Consider the following 20304-nt stretch of genomic DNA (forward strand, 5'->3'; position numbering starts at 1 on the left):
TATGATATACTATGATGTTTTTTTTTATTTTTCTGCCATACTATACTATGATGTTTTTTGGCATTTGTCTGCCATACTATGCTTTGATGTTTTTTGGCATTTTTATACCTGACCATACTATTAAATTTTTATGCCTTTTATGCCTTAATATACTATGATGTATTTTTGACGTTTTTTGGCATTTTCCTACCATACTAGACTAAAACCTTTTATGGCATTTTTATGCCTAATTATATAATTTCGTCTCATGCTTTGACATACTATGACATTTATATGACCTTTTATGCCTTAATATAGTATGAGGTTTATTTGACATTTTATGTTATACTATATATAATATGATGTTTTTTGGCATTTTTCTGCCATACAATACTTTGATGTTTTTTGGCATTTTTATGCCTAATTATATCATTTCGTCTCATGCTTTGCCATATTATGACGTTTATATGACATTTTATGCCTTAATATACTATGATGATTTTTTGACGTTTTATGTCATACTATACTGTGACCTTTTTTGGCATTTTTCTGCCTTACCAGATTAAAATCTTTTTTGGCATTTTTATGCCTTACTATACTATCTCGTTTGATGCCTGACCATACTATGATGTTTTTATGACCTTTTATGCCGTCATATACTATGATGTTTTTTTGAAGTTTTATGCCATACTATACTATGACGTTTTTTGGCATTTTTATGACATACAATACTTAGATGTTTTTTGCCTTTTTATGCCTTACTATACTATCTTGGTTGATGCTTTTCCATACTATGAGGTTTTTATGACATTTTATGCCTTAATATAGTATGATGATTTTTTGACGTTTTATGCCTTACTATACTATGACATTTTTTTAAAAAATAGCAGTTTTACTGCAAATAGTTTTACTGCAAATGAATAGAACCTGTGCTGATAACTAATGAGGTGAATTACAATTGAAATTATATTACCCTGTGTGGTTATTCTCCTGTGTGGCTGTGGCTATCACATTATAATTTGATGTTTTTACGCCTTACTATATACTATGACTTACTTATTTGGCGGCACGGTGCTGCAGTGGTATGAACTGTCTAGGTCTAGGTACTCTGGCTTCCTCCCGTAGTCCAAAGACATGCACATTAGGTTACTTGGCAACTCTAACTGACTTTTTTGTACCTTACTATACTATGACGTTTTTTGACATTTTATGCCTTACTATACTAAGAAGTTTTTAATGCCGTTTTTATGCCTGACTATACTATGACTGTTTTTGACGTTTTTATAAATTAATATACTATGACATTTTATCACAATTTTATACCTTACTATACTATGACATTTTGTCACATTTGTATGCTTTACTACACTATGATAGTTTTGGGTATTTTAATGCCGTACTATACAATGACGTTTTTTGGCATTTTATACTTTACCATACTATGATGTTTTTATGCCGTTTTTATGCCTTATCGTACTATGACATTTTTTGACATTTTTATGCCTAATTAAACTATGACATTTCTATGCACTATTATACTATGATGTTTTATGATGGTTATTGTCCTGTGTGGCTGTGGCCATCACACTATACTTTGATGTTTTTATGCCTTACTATATACTATGACTTACTTATTGGGTGGCATGACGCTGCAGTGGTATGAACTGTCACCTCATAGTGAGAAGGTTCTGTGTTTGAACCCAAGACAACTGTGTGGGAGATATAGCAGCATTTATGTTATAGATTGCCAATATATCATTACTAAATTTTTCAATCCCTTAAATATCAATATTTTTATCTGCCTCAAATATCCTGTATCAGTTGGGCTGTGATATTTCTTTTAATACCAGTCTCATTTATTTAAATATATAGATATTCTTTTGTTGTGCTTGGGAACATACAGTCTTTTATGACATCTTGATATTAACTTTATTTTTTGGTTTTGCAGCTGTATATCGGCAGCATGTTGTGCCCTGAAACATTTCATGTTGTAGTTGTGTCTCTGCTCATTTCCTCCCACTTTGCATGCCTTTGGTTTCCTACAGCTACCAACCTCTTTAAAGACCGAAAGAATCTGCCAGATCTTTTCAGGCTGGTGTTATTTAGGGTTTTGAGCTGAGATAATAATTCAGTGACTTGGCACAGATTGCATTTAGAGTTCCCAGATAATGTGGCTGTGTGTGCTGGGTTTAATTTAAGAAGTCTCTACAGTAACGCTGAGAAATGTTGGCTTGAGTGACTGACACATTCAATGGGATAAATGGTTTCCATTTCATGTTGGTTAAACCAGTAACCAACAAGAACTGGAAACTATTACCTCCCTGTACTTGCGGGGGGTGGGTGGTTACATCTGTTAATCTCCATTTTTCTAATTTGTGGTTCTTGAGCTGCAAATTAATTGACAACAGAAAGTCCTTCAGCTGTGATAAAGTGTGTAAACTATTAAGAAAATTCTCAGGAATAAGACTGGGCGTCCACTTAACCCCAGCTCCAGGTTTATAGTGACCTTTAAAAAAATTGCCTCACTTTTAAAATATAAATTGGGAAAAATCTTAAACGGGGAGAAACTTGTGTTGTTCCAGTACAGTAGTTTTTGCCACTCTTGTCTTTGACCTAATTTTTTCTTTTTACTTTCTAACTGTGTAGTAAATGTAATTATAATCAGCCCCTCTGATTTTGAGTGACATTCACAAACAGATTTTTTCATGCATTGAGAATCTGAAGCTCCTCCTTGAGCAAGTATGCATGTTGCTCAAAGCGTCTTTAGTTAAAATCTATCCATCCAGTTGCCGGATGCCTTTTGGCTCAATCGGTAAAGTCTGAAAGAATGAAAATCAAATGTGTTAAATTTCTGTCCATCAGCACAAGTATCTGCTTTGTTAGTCACAAGTTCTGTTGTCTCCTTGGAGGAAAGAATATTAGTTTGATTTCATCTTTTTGACTGTGGTCTCTCCACTGTGGTCCATTTACATAGTCTGTATCATTTGCATCACCCATCGACAAATATTTTTAAGTACTTTTTTTCCCCTGAGGTTTGAATAAATCTTAATGTGATGGTTTATGCCACTGTTTTCTTGGCATACCACAAAGAATTAGCTCAGTGTTGTGCTAAGCCTGTGCTTAATGTTGTTATATGTGGGCTTCCTAAAAACACTTCACTTCTCACAGAGCCACCTATGCAACCGTGTGTGAGATATTGAGACACTTATAAATGTCCCATGATCCATGTTACAGAGGATTTGTGCCAGAGAGCAGGGAAGAAAATCCTTCAGAAGAGTTCCACTGAGGCTTTAAGCTCCAAAGAGCAAGTAAGTTTTCTCCAATTACTTTCTTACACATACTGTTCCCCAAGGTGAAGAATGTACTTACATGCCCCAAAAGCTAGAAGCAGTGTTTTAATTTCAGGCACATTGTGGACTTTTTCTTCCAATATCTGAGATTCTTTGGCCCTACATGGTCAGTCTCCATGACCCAGCTATGGCAGACTGAGTTTTTGGATGGCAAAGATATAGCTATTTTTACACCGTTTGTCATTTTTCATGCCATGACATTTTGACATATATCTTCTTGAATGATTTTGTTTTTCTTTTATTGATGATGAAGTTGAGGCAAAAGGCATTTCTCACTACTTTCTGATTTATAACAAACTAAACAATCAGTCTGTTAAAAATAGTAATAATAAATAAAATAAAACAAATAAAAAATAATAGAAATAATCATTGGTTGCAGTCTTACATAAAATAATTAAAATTACCTCGACCTCAAACAGCTACAATAGTAAAATCCTGCTTTTACATTAATGAATCAGTAAAAGTCATCTAATGATAGAAGCAACAGTCAAAGGGCCATTTACATTTGACTTTATGTACATTTTCCAGATTATATTTCAATTCTTTTTCTTATGTTAATATACTAAATGAAAGACTTTTGCTTGTGACTAAGTATTTTTACAGAATGGTATTAGTATGTTTACTGACATAAAGTGAATACTTCCTCCACTACTCTCTATACATGCTAAATGGGTGGAGCATTCTTATGAAGCCTAAGTGAGATACTGCATGTTTGTTCTGGAGTTTTCTGTCCTCCGTTACTTCAGTCTACTTAAATATCACCTGCACTTATTTGAGCAGGTTAATCTCACCTTGCGCTGCAGCGGTGTGTGCGGACATGCATCAGGAGATGACAAGACTAACTGATTGAACTTGACCTGTAAGATAGGTGTTTATTTTTACCATATGCTGTACATGCTCGCCAGGAAGTTAGCAACTGAGAAAAAAAAGAAAAGAAGTTAAAACACAAACCAGAGAGCAGGATTGGGTTAGTTCATTTCCATCCAAAACATTTTTATTGTCCTCCAAACTGAAAGGTTTACCCTGTGATTTGGCTTGTTTGCTGAGCCAAAAACATACATTGCATTTCTTCAGGTAGCAGTGGAGGCATACAAAGATCTTTTTGACTGAGAGAAATTAATGGAAAGAGCAATACAGGATTCTCTCCTTCAAGTCACATGATGAGTAATCTTTGCATTCAAGAGTAATGGAGAGAAGATTAATTTCAATCACGGGAAGCTTGAGAAAGTAGCATCTGGTCTTCCATAAAAGAGAGAGAGAGAGAGAGAGAGAGAGAAAGAGAGAGAGAGAGAGAGAGAGAGAGAGAGAGAGAGAGAAAAAACAAAAACAAAAAAACAACCAACCATATGAAGACCAGGGTTGTTGTGTTTCTTCCATGTTAGAAAAGGCCTGAAAATGGTCACACAAGAGACTGTTTCATCTCTGTTTGCCTCCGAGGTGTGTATCGCCTTTATGTAGAGCATCTGTAGTGTACACAAACGGACACTGGATATGCAATTCAAAACCAAAGTGCCCACAGTCGATATAAAGCAAGGTCACATGACCCAAAACAGGTGATGTCACATAAGGGGGAGGGAACTGAGACTGGACATGAATGTAACCAAATGCAGTCCTCAGTCTGTTTGTGTGTATGTATGTATGTATGTATGTGTATGTATGTATGTGTATGTATGTGTATGTGTGTGTGTGTGTGTGTGTGGGGTGCGGAAATGCCAGTGATGTGGCACTCAGCACCGTTAATTTACAGTTACTCAGGTGTCTGAACAAAAAGAGAAAGACCTCCCCGTCTGGTGACTGTGCAGTTAAAAATGGGCACATGGTGATTTAAGCTCATGCTTAAGTTGTGGTAAACCATCCAAGCACTTCTTTAATTAATAACTATAAATACACAGCAGCGTTTTTACTGGAGAGGTTTCTGTCTGCCTCCTCTCCCTGGGTGAGTGTGTGACGTGTTTGTCTCTTAAACGGCTAACTACGCTTTGCTCATCTGCTAGAGGAAACACGGGTTATGTGGAATTGATTATCAACTTTCATATAGATTTTTCTATAATATATTTATATAGTTATTTTTCTTTCTCTCACGCACCCACCACGCTTGCTTGCTTTCACATTCTCTCGTCTCACTACTTTTATTCAATGTACACAACTTAATAAACATGGGGTTGAGTGGGGAGCGACAGAGCTGAAATGACAATCACTGAGAAAAATAAAATAAAACAAAGCCAAAAAAAACTGCAGTCTCTTTTTTGTCATCCATTGGCAGTCGGACTGACTCAGCAGTCAGCCAGTTACAATGGTGGTTTTAGGGGAGGGAGTGGCCATTTCATCAAAGGGGCGGCGCAGGAGGCTCTTTCTTCGTTGGTGCTGTTTTAGGCGTCGTTTTCGTTGGCCTGGTAGCCGGGGTCGTCTCCTTGAGGTTGAGGTTCTCCAGTGCCACGTCCAAGGTCATGACCTCAACACAGCCCATGGCCTCGAAGTCAGCGAAATTCCGCAACGAGCCGTGACAGTCGTCCTCGTCCTCGGAGGAGGAGGCAGAGGCGTCCTCATCGGGCAGCAATGTGGACAGCAGCAGCTCCGTCACAAACAGGCTCCTGTCGGCCCACTGGGCCTCGCACGCCTGCCGCTCGGCCTCAGACAGCCGTGGTTCGCTCAGCCTGCGGGAGAGAGATCAAACAGTAATGAAATACATGTCAAAGCTGAGAGGAAGAGAGGTAGATGACAAATTGGTTGACGGTAGAGAATAAAAAAAAAAGAACAATTTAAAGTTCCCCTTAAGACATAAAAATGATCTAAAAATTCTTAAATTTCATTTCATTAGTTTAATTGCTATACTGCTACTTCACTAAAACGTCCATTGGTACAATTGTAGATACATGCTTTAAACATTTAAAGGGGCCCTGTGGAGTTTTTGACAATGGGTGTCTGGAGTGATGTTTTTATGAGCAGATCCACACTTTATTTGTCATATGTAAGCACACATGTTTGACATGATACACAACTGTTTTATTCCACTGAATGACAGGAGGTGGTGATGCACCAAGAAATGCAGCAATGTGTCAATAAAGAAAGGTAAGAACAGGACTGCTAGCAAGTGAACATAGATGTGAACAATGTGGGTTTCAAAATTTTCCAACAACAGCTTTGCAAATGTTTTATGAGGAAGGAAACGGATATAACACATCTTTTAGACAAATACACACAACATGATTAACACTGAATGTAAAAGGAACGTTGTTTACAGAAGAACTCCACAGGTCGCCTTTAAAGTGAGCACAGAGACACTTTCATCCTTCAACAGATGAATCTGAAAAGAGCTTTCATGTGTCATGCACATACACAATTCTGCACAGCAAAGGTCAAACATCCAAATGAAATAACAATACGCAAAACACGTTTGAGTGGAGAGGGACTTTAAAGTAAAAGACATTTAAAGTAGATGCAAAAAATGAGAGTGACAGTCCCACCTGCTGAGTAGAAACTGGGAGCTGTGTGCAGTATGCTGTGTGTTAGACTCAGGTGGACCTGGGTTGGGACTGGGGTTGGTATTGTGATTGGCGCTGGGGTTGGGGTTTGTGGCAGCTGAATTGGTATTGAGGATTGCATTGGCTCGGCCCCCGCCCCGGGTGGCGTTTCGGGCCGTCTCCAGCTGCTGACGCGCAGCCTGGGCCTGCTGGCGCTCCAACTGGAGTTGCATCTGAAGCTGTTGGAGCTGAGAGGCCGAGGGACCCGAGCTGAGCTGGCCGCCTGCTGAACGCCGCACCCCCGACAACTGGGAAAGAAGCTCTGGAGGAACAAGACGGAGAAAAGACAGATATCATGTGATCATGAGATGATCAGAAAAACCAGTTCTCAGAAAGGTGTGAGGCCGTACACCAGTTTACCAGACAGCAGGCTCTGATAAAATAATACTGATGCTAGTTCAAATAACGCAACTGTTTTCATAGATTATTTTTATTTACTTAAGATGAGTAAATATGTCAAATTGGCTACATTGTTTTTTTCCCTAAAAACTAGCATTAATGAGCTATAGCTGTCACAGAACTAAAACCTGAGCAATAGTCTAGAAGGACTGCTGTACAGCCTCTGATCCACAAATAAAAAGCACAGTACTGTAGCACAACACCCACATGTACAGTATGAGAAGACCCTCGGCAGTGAGGTTTTAAAGCTAAAATTGGACCGGTCAGATCGACGGTCCAGCAGGTATCACAGGTCATTCAAAAGGAGGCTGGTGCCCTGTTTGTGAAGCAGACTGAACAGGGACCCTCATTATGGCACAGCTGGAGCTGACATGGCGAATGCCAAGCACTGAACCGGATTAAAATTGGGAACAGGAAAAACAAGAAATTGCCACAGCAACAACTCTGTCCACACATTACTGTATTAACCAGACTACCCTTAAGTTCACAAACGAAATACAAACTAGCCTTGTATAATATCTATACTGCTGCAGGTAATTCATCTGTATGCCTGAGAAACTATTATATTAAGACAACTTAATAAACGAGGCTATTTATGACAGCCACACGTCTGTTGTATTAATGAGCACTAGTGTTGTGTGCGTCAGGCCTCCTGCAGCTGCAGCTGGGCGATACTGAATGTAACAATAACAAGGAATAATTGTCTTATTCCTGGCTGTACTAACAATAATATAGTCTTTATCTAACCTACATCAGGCTCCACAGTTTCTTGTTCTACAACTACGTGCCTCAGAGGGAGTCTGTACTGCCTGTATCAAAATGGTAAATGGACTCTTATACAGCGCTTTTTTTAGTCTTACTGACTCAAAGCACTTAACAATGCTTGCCACATTCACCCATTCATTCACACGTTCATACGAACACTCATAGACTGATGGGACAGCCATAAGGGGCATTTGGGGGGTTAAGTATCTTGCCCAAGGACATTTCGACATGCGGCGTGGAGGAGATGGGGATCGAACCGCCAACCTTCTAATTAGTGGACAAACTGCTCTACCTCCTGAGCCACAGCCGCCCCCATCACACGTCAGCATGGGTTCACCATGACACCGTGGCTTTTCCTCTGTGTGTGTGCGTTGTGTGACTGACCTGCTATGGGGTCCATGGCCTCTCTGCTGTAGTTGGAGCTCTGTGAGGAGCTCTGACTGGTGGAGAGCCCCCCTGTGGTGCTGCTGGTGAAGTGCATGTTAGACCTGCGGGCTCGCGGACCTCCCAGCCCGCGCCCAGGGTGAAACATCCTCCTCACATGCCGCACCCCACTGGACTCATCGTGAAGCTCGCCGTTAAGGAATATATTAAGAGCAGGATAGTGCTATAACTCTTTAATTAATGCTATAATTAGTGATATTATCTACTTTGGTTACACATTCGATTAATAAAATGTCAAAGAACTGTGAAAAATGGACCAACATTACTAAGATGGGTATCTTCGATTTGCTTGTTTTATCGGACCGACGGTCAAAACCAAAAGATATCTCTATGAGGATGTTGAAAACAGCCTCATGTTTGAGAAGCTGGAACCAGCAAATACTTGAATTTTTGCTTGTAAAATTACATAAATCATTAAGTGATCAAAACTGTTAACAATTAACTCTCTGATGCTCGACACATTCATTAATCAACTTGTAGTTACAAAGTTGCACTTAAAACGTCACTGCCACTCCTCTAAATACTCACTGCACTCAGGCCTTCTGAACCTGCTAACACATTTGCATGGTGCTCTCAGAATATCATAAAATCAGACACAAGGCACCACAAACAAAAGCTATGGCCCTATTTTGTGGAGCTTAAGATGCACCCATTCTGTCCGTGTTTCATTTAACTACATGTTTGCATCTTTTGCTTTCTCCACAGCGCACATTCAAATACTCTATAAATAGACTGCTGTCATCAGACCTCTGAGTCTATCCCAGAATGCAACTCTCAGTTTGTTTGTTTTTTTAAACTGTCCTCTGCTTAAATTGCTCTCTTTCCAACTATCTTGATTCATACTCAATCACATGTGAACAGAACATGTGATCTCAATAATACATTTAAGCCTTCATTATTTACATAGTTTGCAGTCTTCACTTTTACTGGCACATTACTAATTTTTGTTGCCCTCAACTGTTACTGCCTTGTGCATTTGGGAAAAATGTGCGTCATATCACTGCAGTGCTTGTGGCATGCCAGTTGGCAGGTGATAAAAACAATGCAAACTGTTAGGGATGCTCTAATTCAGCTTGTCCTCCCCAGATAATGATTCTGATACTTTAACTTAGGGTATCTGTCAATACCGAGCGCCCATCCAACACCAGTGCTCTCTCTCTGTATACCTCACTCAGTTAAACATTTGGAAACATTTTAATGGAAGGTAACATGAAGTCAGGGATTGTTGTAGCAATAAAAACTGAGTTGGTGGCCCGGTGAGACTGAACAAATGTAACTAATAGTGGGGAAGAAATTTATAATGACAAAGAAGCTGCAGTAAGTTTGTAATGTGGATTGGTCACATCACAACCAACGCCCAATTCACTGAACCTGGCCAGTATCAACATCAATATCCATCCAGACTGGATCGGTACATTTCTACAAACGCTCTAAACTACAACGCCACTTGGAGTCAAAACATCCAATAAGCCTTATAACAATAACACCTTGGGAGTAGCCCAAAAACACAAAACGCAGCACGGAACTGCATTCAATCTACTGTGTAGAAACACTCACCATCACATTTCACGGTGCACTTTATTTACCACTACATATCATGACTTTCTTTTTAAGGTAAGGACAAGGCCAAACAAGTAAGTTTGAAGGAAAAGGTGAAGTTGCCTTTCCTCCTCTATGCACCAAACCTGCAGCAAACAGCACGTAACCAAGTGATCAATTTGAGTGAAGCCCCCTTACTTGATGTCACAATGGTATGAGACACCTAATTTAGTTTAAAATGGAACAACAAGCATGAAATCGTTACAGCACATATTCTGATATTGTACCTCATTGTTGGTCAGCCACCATAGTAATAAAGTACCACAAGAAGCTTTAATGTTATTAGCAAAATGTCAACAAATGTCAGTTTCAGTGAACAGATGCACCCGTGGTGTGCTAATCTTTAAAATGACAAAGTAATCTTTGTGACAGAAGCTGCATCGCTTCTTTCCTGTAATATAAGCATCAATATCTGAATAGTTTCCACAGAGATAACACAAAGATATCTGCTTCTCTTTATACAACTGAGTGAAACACAAATTCAGGTAGGTTCTAGTCATGCATGTGGAGGTGGGACTACTACTTGAAAAGGATATCAAGTCTCTGGGTGCTCTGTGTTCAAGTGTGAGATGAGCAGCAAAGTCATCTGTCACATGATTCGGGTCGCCACCTGGCAGTGCTGCACAAATGGGGCAGATCTAGAATGGACAGGAAGAGAGAGCGTACATGCCATTATCAACACACTTCACTGCACATTCAACATTTGCAGGTTGGTGCCGGGTCCTCCTGAACAAACACTGAGATTAGTAAATATCCACTGTACAAATGTTGTGTGTAAACATGAAGAAGTTGATTTGTTGGTGGAAGCTCCACCATCAAAAATGTGACAGTCAGCTGCCACACAGAATGACATATGAGCTGTACTGTTGTAGCACGGACACTGTGAAAAGCATGTGATTTTGCTAGGTTCTTGTTTTTAAAAAGGCTGAAAGTCAAAATTAGCTGAGTTCAACTCCAGTGTTGACTTAGTCAAAATGATGAGGTTAAGTATTTGCCAAACATCCCTGTTTACATTCAAAGGACAATTTACTATCATATCCTAAAGACTGACATAACATGACAAACCAAAACAATATCTGTGGTTGTGATCTACGTTAGGATTTTCACAAGGTGTTTGTTGCCTGACTGCTGAACTGGGACACAGTCCTTAACTGAGTCATTCACTCTTGAACATTAATTGGCTACCCTGACAGTCTTTACCCATGAATAGTCACTTACTGACTGAAAACACCTTTCCCACACAGCTTCAGGTCAGCTAATGAGAGTTATGACAATGGCTCAGAACCACAGAGGTAGGCATGAAAACATTTCACTGACAGTAGTGTGTTTGGGCGACTGAAGATCAACATTTTGTTATTTTGTACTATCGAAGTAACGTAACTGATTCAACCAAATAACTAAAGATTTAGTAAAACTGTTATTCACACTATGGTACAATTAATACGCCTCTAACCAGAAATAATTTCAAAATGAACACTAATTTCAGAGTAGGGACATTCTTTGTCCAACAGCATTTACATGTGCCACTCTAACACATATAATTTGAATGGTTTGAACAAGTTAACAACGTATAGTCCTAAAATTTATGAAAATCAGACGTCATCTAGAAAGAGGAATCGCACCAAAAAAACCTATAATAAATGTCATGCACTAGGAAAAAAAGTCAGCTGTCACATAAAGTGTACAAGACACGTACTAAGGTTCTGTAAAGTATTTACTCAGCAGTTCAACCCAATGTTTTCTTGCCATCAGAAGAAAAACAGTGATTATCTATAAATAGAGCTGCACAGTCTACCCGACATCACTTGCAGTTTGATCTCTTTGCAGTCAGAGGCTGACATCAGAACTAGGCTTCGACAGTGACACTGTGAAGCAAGACAATCAATACGATGTAAACATACAACACCATATGGTCACAACCTACAGGCTCCTCTAATGTGAGGAACATTCTCAGACACCGGTTCAATTTACTCAAATGAGAAAAACATTTGAGGCATGCCAGGTAAGTCAGCACACATGTAAATGTTTTCAGGTGTTGAGATCTGTGCAAACATCTAGTCAGGATTTCATAGGTGGCTGTGAGTGAGGCGTCGGCATCAACTTACCACCTCTGTGGAGGTCTCTGTGTGCTCTGCAGCCACGTGCTCCTGCAGGGAGATCTCTGTGTAGCCCATCCTGCCACAGTAGGGACATGTGAAGGCCTGAGGCTGCTCCACCGAGAATGCTTCTCCACCGTAGTACAGGTCTGTGGGAGAACCGAGAGGCATTCAGTCTCAATAAAATATCTGCAAGTCCAGTTCAGGTGCTGAGATTGAAGCGTTTCTTTTACACAGATCCAAAGTTTTATCAAAGCTGCTACAGAATCATACATGATAAACACCCATGTGAAGAATCTTGAAAATAACTCAGGAGCTTGACAATAACAGTGAGTTAAAAGGTTCAAAAGACAGCTTGTACCAGGATGTAACTACAAATAAAATCATATCAAAGCCCATATGAAGAAGATTAATTATAAAAACCTGTTCAGTCCAAGCAAGTTTAGTCGATTGTTGTTTATAGCATTTTTGCCATATTACAGGATATATTTTACCATATTCTGTTCAACCACTAAACTGAGATGTGTGTAAATACTTGAATCCACCAACCAACAGTTAGTTCAGTTGGTTGGAACAAGCAAACTGAAAATACACAAAACCACAACCACAAAAAGGAGGAATTCTTTGCGAGCTTGCACCTTCTGCTGTGTTTTTGGCAGCAGTTTGTATTTTTCTAACAGACTGTAAAACAGCATTTCCAATATGTGAAAGGATGAACACCAACATATTTCACAGTAACAGCAAATAAAAAAAAATATAGAAGCATCATCCAAAAACAAGAAAATGGTCAACTCAGTATCATAATCTCACAATTATTCTATATCTGAGATAATACCACACCCTCTGGCAAGCTGATTAAATATTAATAGTAACTGAATTTACAGTAAGTATGGTCTAAGTAGGATTTTAGTATTTTTATCATCACTGCCACTACATTTTTAAAATTTACCTAGAGATAAAAAAAAAAAAAGCCCAGAGCCCAATAAAAGACTCCCAAACACTCCTCAGACTGTCTGGGTCAAATCAATCACTGCTAAGCCAGTTGGGAGCAGCCTTCCCGTCAGAAAGCAAAAGCCAGTGCCAACAGAAGATAACCTACACTGTAACAGTTTTACTTGTGCAGGCTTATTAAAGCCACTGAAGGAAGGTTACCAAAGACTGCAAGGATTAGGCGCCTATCTTAATTATGACTGGACAAAAATTACCATGAATTGCATGTGTGCAGTGCATGTTGACATTTTAAAAAGGAAAAAAAAAAAATCACTGTGCCAAGTTTGAAAACCTAGTCAAACAATTTGAAATCATCTCTTTTCTTTATTTGTTCTTTGTTTTTGTCATTGTGCAACGACAGCATTGAAACTGGTCTACTGTCCATCGCACAACTTGCACATGCACAAACCCACCTCCCTCCTTAGATGAAAAAAACTTAATTTTTCCATAGTTCAATGTTGAATGTTGACTGACACCCAACTAACATTCAGGTGCTGAAGACAATCAGTTTATAGATACTGAGTTTGGTTTGTGGTTAACCGTAGAGCTGTACTGTAGAGATGCAGCAAATGTTCATACATTGTGCTCAACAGTTGTATTTTCTTGCCAGGTTGTCAACTAGTTATCAAAATCTGCCTATCCATATAAAATGTTGTCAAATATTACAAATATCATAACAAAGAATGTCAAACAACATATGGCTCAAATCCACACTTTTCATATTTTTACAATTTGGAATAGGCACTCTGCTTCTAATTAGCTTTATATGAATATCAACTGTACTTACCAAAGTCAACTCGGGTTAATATACACTGCATGGGATGCTCTGTGGTGTGTCTGGTTGTAGTTGCACCGCTCTCATAGCACGATGCGCACAGATCGTAGTCGTAGCAAATTAAACATTTGTATCGTCGGCCTCTGAAGTTGCCTTTTAAACATGCATCACAGCTCACGCCTAAGAGAATACAAATGAAGCATGACAAGAGAAAGGAGAAAAGAGAGAGGTTAGATGTTGAATATTATTATTATTATCATTACACATTATGTGAACTTAATTTAAGTTGATCAACACAGCCTATTGAAAAGGTTATGCAGTTAATTTTAAAACACAGTGTTTCAGAATTTCAGATTTTGAGGAATATTTTATCCAAAACATATAGATCATATAAACAAATCCCTGGCAAAAAGTTATTATGTCTTCTATGTTCTCATTAAGCATTGCATTCAAAGTTCCAACTGGGGTTTCCTTAAACAATTCAGACCAACATTGACTCAGAAATGTATTCTTATATTCAGTCAATGAATTACATTGAAAAATAAGACCCATGTTTTTACTTGTTACAAAAAGAGTTAAACTTCAAAACATACTTAATTAAGAATTATGCAGAATGGTAACTACATGATTGCAAATATAAAGATATCAATAAAGATAAATCGTGGTGAAAAGCAGGATTTTCATTTTAAGAATAATCTGGTTGGACTGCTTGCTACGGACCAAACAAATGATGCTAAACACTTGTATTTTTCTATTTTGAGCTGATTGCTCCTTTTTGTATAGGAACATTCAAGATCACTACTGGTTCAAGGTTCCTCAAAGGTATGATATGCACGTGGGGCACATAACAACATGAACACCTGTAAATTAAGTATAATGCAATCTAAGAAGATGCGATAAATATGACATCTATATGTAGTAATGTTAAGTTTTATTTGAGGTTGTGATGGAAGATGATTTAATGTTTTTTGCTGTGCTGTGGTGGTGTACTGGATGGCAATGTTTGACTTTGCTGTATTGTATTTTGTTGGTCTGGTTGTACTTTGGCTTTTGTTTTTGTTGTGTTAAGAAATGGGTGATGTGGATTGGATGTTTTCATTTTTTCTGTTTGGTTGTAATACATTAAGACGGCTATGTTCAAAAATGTTTTAAAATAAAATGCCTTCACAATCAGCAGCTCATAAAAACTAAACACCGACTCTGTGTATATTTATTACACGGATATTGCACTCATCATATATTGCAGGTGTGATACACTGTGTCAACTCCCTGTAGCAATCCTCTAACTCTAAAGTGACATACAGACTTATAAACTAGTGCCTGCTTCATTCACCTTTTCATACACCTACACTCACAATACCTAGCTCATTCACAAAGCCATCCTCATCAGTAAGTTCATTCCATCATTATGTACTAAAGGTTTTCACCTTGTGTAACACATGGGATTCTCTGTTTAAAAGTCCAGGCATTTCTTGATTGACTAAGACAGTCGTGCAGCCTCGGTGTATTGTATGACACCAGGCTGTCTAAACTCCCTCATATCTCCATTCATAGCTAGCAAGCAGTAAAAGCTCAGTGCCACCGGATCCTGCTGTGCGGCGGTTGACGACTAGCTGTTGCAGAAACGTTGATGACAATAACGACGATGACCACTTCGTGTTTCATCTCAGACATGAATAACTCGATCACTACTGACAGCAAAGTTGACAACAACACAGGCATGGAAAATAAAGGCCGCCCCGGCCTGACTAACCTTCGCTGTTGGCTAACCAATTAACAAATAAAACAGCTACCGTTAGCTTAACTGTTAGCTGACGAGCTAGTCAGCTGTGGTAGACTTAACTAACTCAACTTTCTACCAGTTGGTGAGCTGAAACATCACACTGACAGTGATAACTGGCGTCTACTTGACACTAACAGTGAACTTCAAGCCCAACAAGGTTGGCCACAAGGACGAGGTGAATGTTGGTTTGCTAAATGTTAGCTCGCGAAACTGGAATCCACGGGCCAACTTTTACCAGGAAGGAAGCTAAAACAAGCTAACGTTAACATTAACTATATGACCAGCTCGACCCCTCAACGCCATCAGGGATCCGCTGCTCTCCTATGTTCCTTATTCTCGGCACTCCCCCTTGCTCCCCAGCTCGTTAACGTTAACCTACATAACCTATCACCAGTTAGCTTGCAAGCTAGCTAGCACACTTAGCCAACGTTAACTAGCTTCTTCCGCTCATATGTCAGCGTTGTTTTGGTAAACTAACGCTGACCGTCGTGCATTTTCTGAAACATTCGCGTCAACTGCAAGGTCCGTTTTATCAGATTCATATATATATATCAGATCATTTTGTGGCCGCCGTAATGCGTGCCCACGAAATTAACTTGCACTGCAACCTTGCTGCTAACAGTAGCCAACGCTAGCTAGGATGAGCTGCAAAACAAGAAATTCTCAGCTAGCTGACGTTAGCTGGCGGTTCTCTGTCAACGTTTTTACCACAAATCCTGACATGCCCACACCTCTGTGTACAGGTGTATTCTTACCTTCATGACGGGACATCCTACGAACACTAACGCAGCCCCCTGCTCGGGCTCCGGGGCTTGCAATACAGAATAATATCAGTGAAGAGAAGAGAAGCCGGGGCTGGCTGGCTGTCCCTGGCCTCTTCCCTCATGAAGGATCCGGTCTGGCTCACTGCCCCCCCTCCGCCTCCTGCTGTGTCACTGTCCGATGCGCTGCTCCTCTGTCCACACGGTGGCGCTGTTGTCTTATTTTTAGTTTGAAGGTGGCTTTGGCTGGTGGTTGGCTGAATGAACACCCCCCACACACACACACACAGCCCACCCCACCCACATTGACTTTGAAAGGTGTTGAAAGGTTCGATCTGTCACCCACTGTCACCTGCTCCATACTGTAAATACACACTCACTTGTCAGTTTATTAGGAACACCTGGCTAAAACTAATGCAGTCTTATACAACAGTCCTGAAACAAACCCCTCCATCACGAAGGTTAGAATGTTTTTTGTTGAAACAGTGTTACCGAGGTGTTGATTCAACTGTGTGATGATTTTGGAGGCTGCAGTGTGTGGTGCTGTTTAACCACATTGCATTACTAAAACCCCTTATTCTAAAATAGGTTAAAACAGGCTTTACTGTTTGTTTTTAACAGTGGTGGATACTCTGGTGCTGCAATATAAGCTCAATTTTGAGGTAGGCCTACTTGAGTTTTTCCTACTATTTCCTTACTTGAGCTAAATATTGTTCTTTATCCTCTTCTATGTATGTTACAGATATTGTTACTACTTAGTTTTAATCATGATTGAGACTTATGTTGACAAACCTTTAAAATATAATACATTGATAAAGATTTAACCAGTGTTTCCTAACCTTTTTTCTTGTGACCCCCTACAAAAAAGCCATGCCTATTTGGGGCCACTTGTTATGTTTTAGATGTCGGATTATAAGACTGGAGAAAAAGCATTTTATTTTTGAGACTTTAAGTACATTTTGCTGCTAATACTTCTGTACTTATGCTCAAGTAAAATTTTTCATGTAGGACTTTCACTTATAATTGAGTCATTTTACAATTTTATATTGCTTCTTTTACTTAAATAAGTAATTTGAATTCTTCCTCCAACTCTAGTTTTAATACACATAACCAGGACTGACTGGAGAACAGTATTATTTGAAATAAAATATACTGAATTGACCTAAGACAGGCTTTAAAAATGACTCATGACTTTAAAACACAAATATACCTGAATGTCAGTCATACTCTGAGTGGGCTATGTAAATAATATCAGGCACCTACTTTGACAACATAAGTTCAGTGAATGCCCATCACTGTCACTTTTTCAGTGTTTTTGCTGACATTGAAAATTACAATGAACAATAATTCTAATGTATTATAATATGTCAGGATTATAACAGCAATGTTTTAGACATAACTAAGTGCATCTCTGAAAGCTTTTATTTACACAGAACTTATGTCAAATGTTATTATACCTTCAAAAATTATTGGATTTTACAAGATTTTACATTAAGCGCAAGCTAAGAACTGCAGGGCATTCAAAATCTCAGTAGTAGCACATTGAAGTGTGCAGCACTTCTCGCCAACACATATGAAATGTGGTTTGCAGACACTTCACAGTTCATACCTGTAATTTAGAATAATTTCAAGAATGAGTCAGAACAACGTTACAATAGATAAAAATGTTGAAGTTACGCCCCTTCTGCTCTCCCCACAGGTCAACTTGATTGTTTTAATGTTTCACAGTAGCTCATTGTTGGGTCTTGCCAGGTAAACCTTGTAGGGCAAAATAAGGACAGGTCAGCACAGTGCAGAATCAAACTGGCTGTCAGACTGGGCAGCTGGCTGGGGATTGTGGATGGAAAGAATAACAATCCCCTGCACAAGAAGTGACTTTTACTTTGAATTAAATATAACATCCAATGTCTGACACCAGGTCAGTCAAACAGACCGATTCTGAGAAGTCCTTGAGGTTCTTTGAAAAAGCTAGAGACTTTGTGTTATTGATGTTTAGATAAAGAACATAAATAAAAGGAGGGGGTGACGTAAATTTACACTGCAGTAAGACGTCTAGACGTCTAAGACGAGCTAAAAAATAAGTTGGTTTCAAAACGGAACCTGGGTTTTTTTTAAGGCAATTGCCTCTACAAAGTGATTATTATTCATGTTCACCCCAAACTAGAAGGTTGTAATCATTTTTACTTCATGTTTAACATCTGTCTGACTGGACCCATTTTTATAATTTACAAGTATTTTGTCAGCAACTTTGCAATCATGACTGTTACATTGCAGCAATGTCTGGGGTACTCTGTCTCATGATCGCTTTTGTACATTGTCTGTCCTTTGCCCCATTTTCTGCCAATAGTTCAACAACATGCAAGTCTCCAGACTGGGACAGATAACAGACATTTGTGATGAACCAACCTGTGACTTTTCCCCTCTTTACCCCAGTGGTACTGCCTGCATGGAGAAGCTCCGCTCCCCCCGCATGACCCTGTGAGCCTGCAAAGGAAACGGATAACCAGATGAATTACAACTGACTGTGCGCTCATGGACCGGTACAGTACAATGTCATCATCTCCTCAACTATCTTCCAGTGTTTCATAATTCTGACACAACACATCCTGAAATGCAGCAATGGCAGCTGCCCTCCAGACATTACTGACATCAATGAAGAAATCATTTCTATAAGATTGAGTGAGCAGGGTGGATTTTTACGCTGCACTGCATCATCTCGTCGTATGAACTCTAGTGCCCTCCCGAGATGCAGTATCATGCACCTTCTGCCATGTTCTCAAAGGCATATGGTTATTTATACACGGGTGCTCGACCCTGTGCTAAATATAGGACAAGTTATTTTGAACGCTCCTGTATCACGCACAACCTCTCTCTCCTCCTTTGAAAAAGACAATTTTTAACATAAATGCGGGTTTTAAAAAAAGATTAATAAAAAGATGTTTATTTATGGTCATGTCAAAGTCACAGTGAAGCGGGCAATAAGGAAGAGGCTGGATTTGTACTGGCCATTATCTGTAAGACAATAAAGTGAGATAGTACATGTACCATGATAGGCAGCCTCTCTAAACACAATGGAGGCGGTGTGGCATTGTTGTGCCCTCATGTTGCTGCTTATGCTTGGGGGGTGGGGGGGTTGTTTAACTTCCTTTCCTATATTAAACAACAGAAAATATCAATGGCATCATTTCAGATATATGGATAACATAGGGTACCATCACTGAATAGTTAAATGTCTTTATGGCTTTTAGAGCTTGAGACCTGTTAAACCCATCGACCTAATACACACTGTAACCCCCAGCATGACTTTGTTCTCATATATGCTATAAGCTGTTTAGACTCAAGGTACCAGGGGCCGCTGGGCTGGCAGGTTGGCACATCCTCTACTGGTGGGCGCTGATGTATGTACACAAAACAGTGGTGTTATTGTGGCAGAGACCCTTGCGTGAGTGCGCCCATTCTTTGCTCATCAATTGAAACTGGTCGGTGCGCCAAACTGATGGTTTGGCAGCGCGCCAGGCAGAGGAGACGATGCTTTCATGGGGGAGGGAGCCTCGCTAATCCTCCCCCCCAACCCGGCTCAGAGCCTTTAAAGTATTTCCATAGACGCGCGAAGGGGTGTTGTGGGTTTCCCACGTATGATAATAAGCGGAGGGAGAATTGTTTATATCTCTGTAAGGTTAAAAAAAAAAAAAAAAAAAAAAACTCGTGGGCGTGGACGCCGGGTCTGATTCCCCGGAAACCTCCACTCTTGTAGGCTCATTGACTGTTTATTTACGGTTTTTGATACAGTTTGAATCCGGTTAGGCAACAAACGCATGACCTTCATACCAATACTAAGCTAC

The 20304-nt window shown here is 39.5% G+C and overlaps 1 protein-coding gene across 1 annotated transcript; it reads right to left on the reverse strand.

Moving 5' to 3' along the window:
* Nucleotides 1-4175: 4175 nt before the first annotated feature.
* On the reverse strand, nt 4176-16606 carry LOC130170082 (E3 ubiquitin-protein ligase KCMF1-like). The gene is made up of 7 exons (XM_056377207.1): nt 16457-16606; nt 13931-14098; nt 12163-12302; nt 10594-10695; nt 8399-8579; nt 6794-7112; nt 4176-5983 (listed from the first exon to the last, which is right to left on the reverse strand). Exons 1-7 carry the CDS (start codon nt 16470-16472, stop codon nt 5656-5658), a joined length of 1254 nt encoding a protein of 417 aa, XP_056233182.1. The 5' UTR covers nt 16473-16606; the 3' UTR covers nt 4176-5655.
* Between the last annotated feature and the right edge of the window lie 3698 nt (nt 16607-20304).

The sequence above is a fragment of the Seriola aureovittata genome, chromosome 5 (assembly GCF_021018895.1).
Source record: "Seriola aureovittata isolate HTS-2021-v1 ecotype China chromosome 5, ASM2101889v1, whole genome shotgun sequence".
In the NCBI taxonomy this organism is placed as follows: domain Eukaryota; kingdom Metazoa; phylum Chordata; class Actinopteri; order Carangiformes; family Carangidae; genus Seriola; species Seriola aureovittata.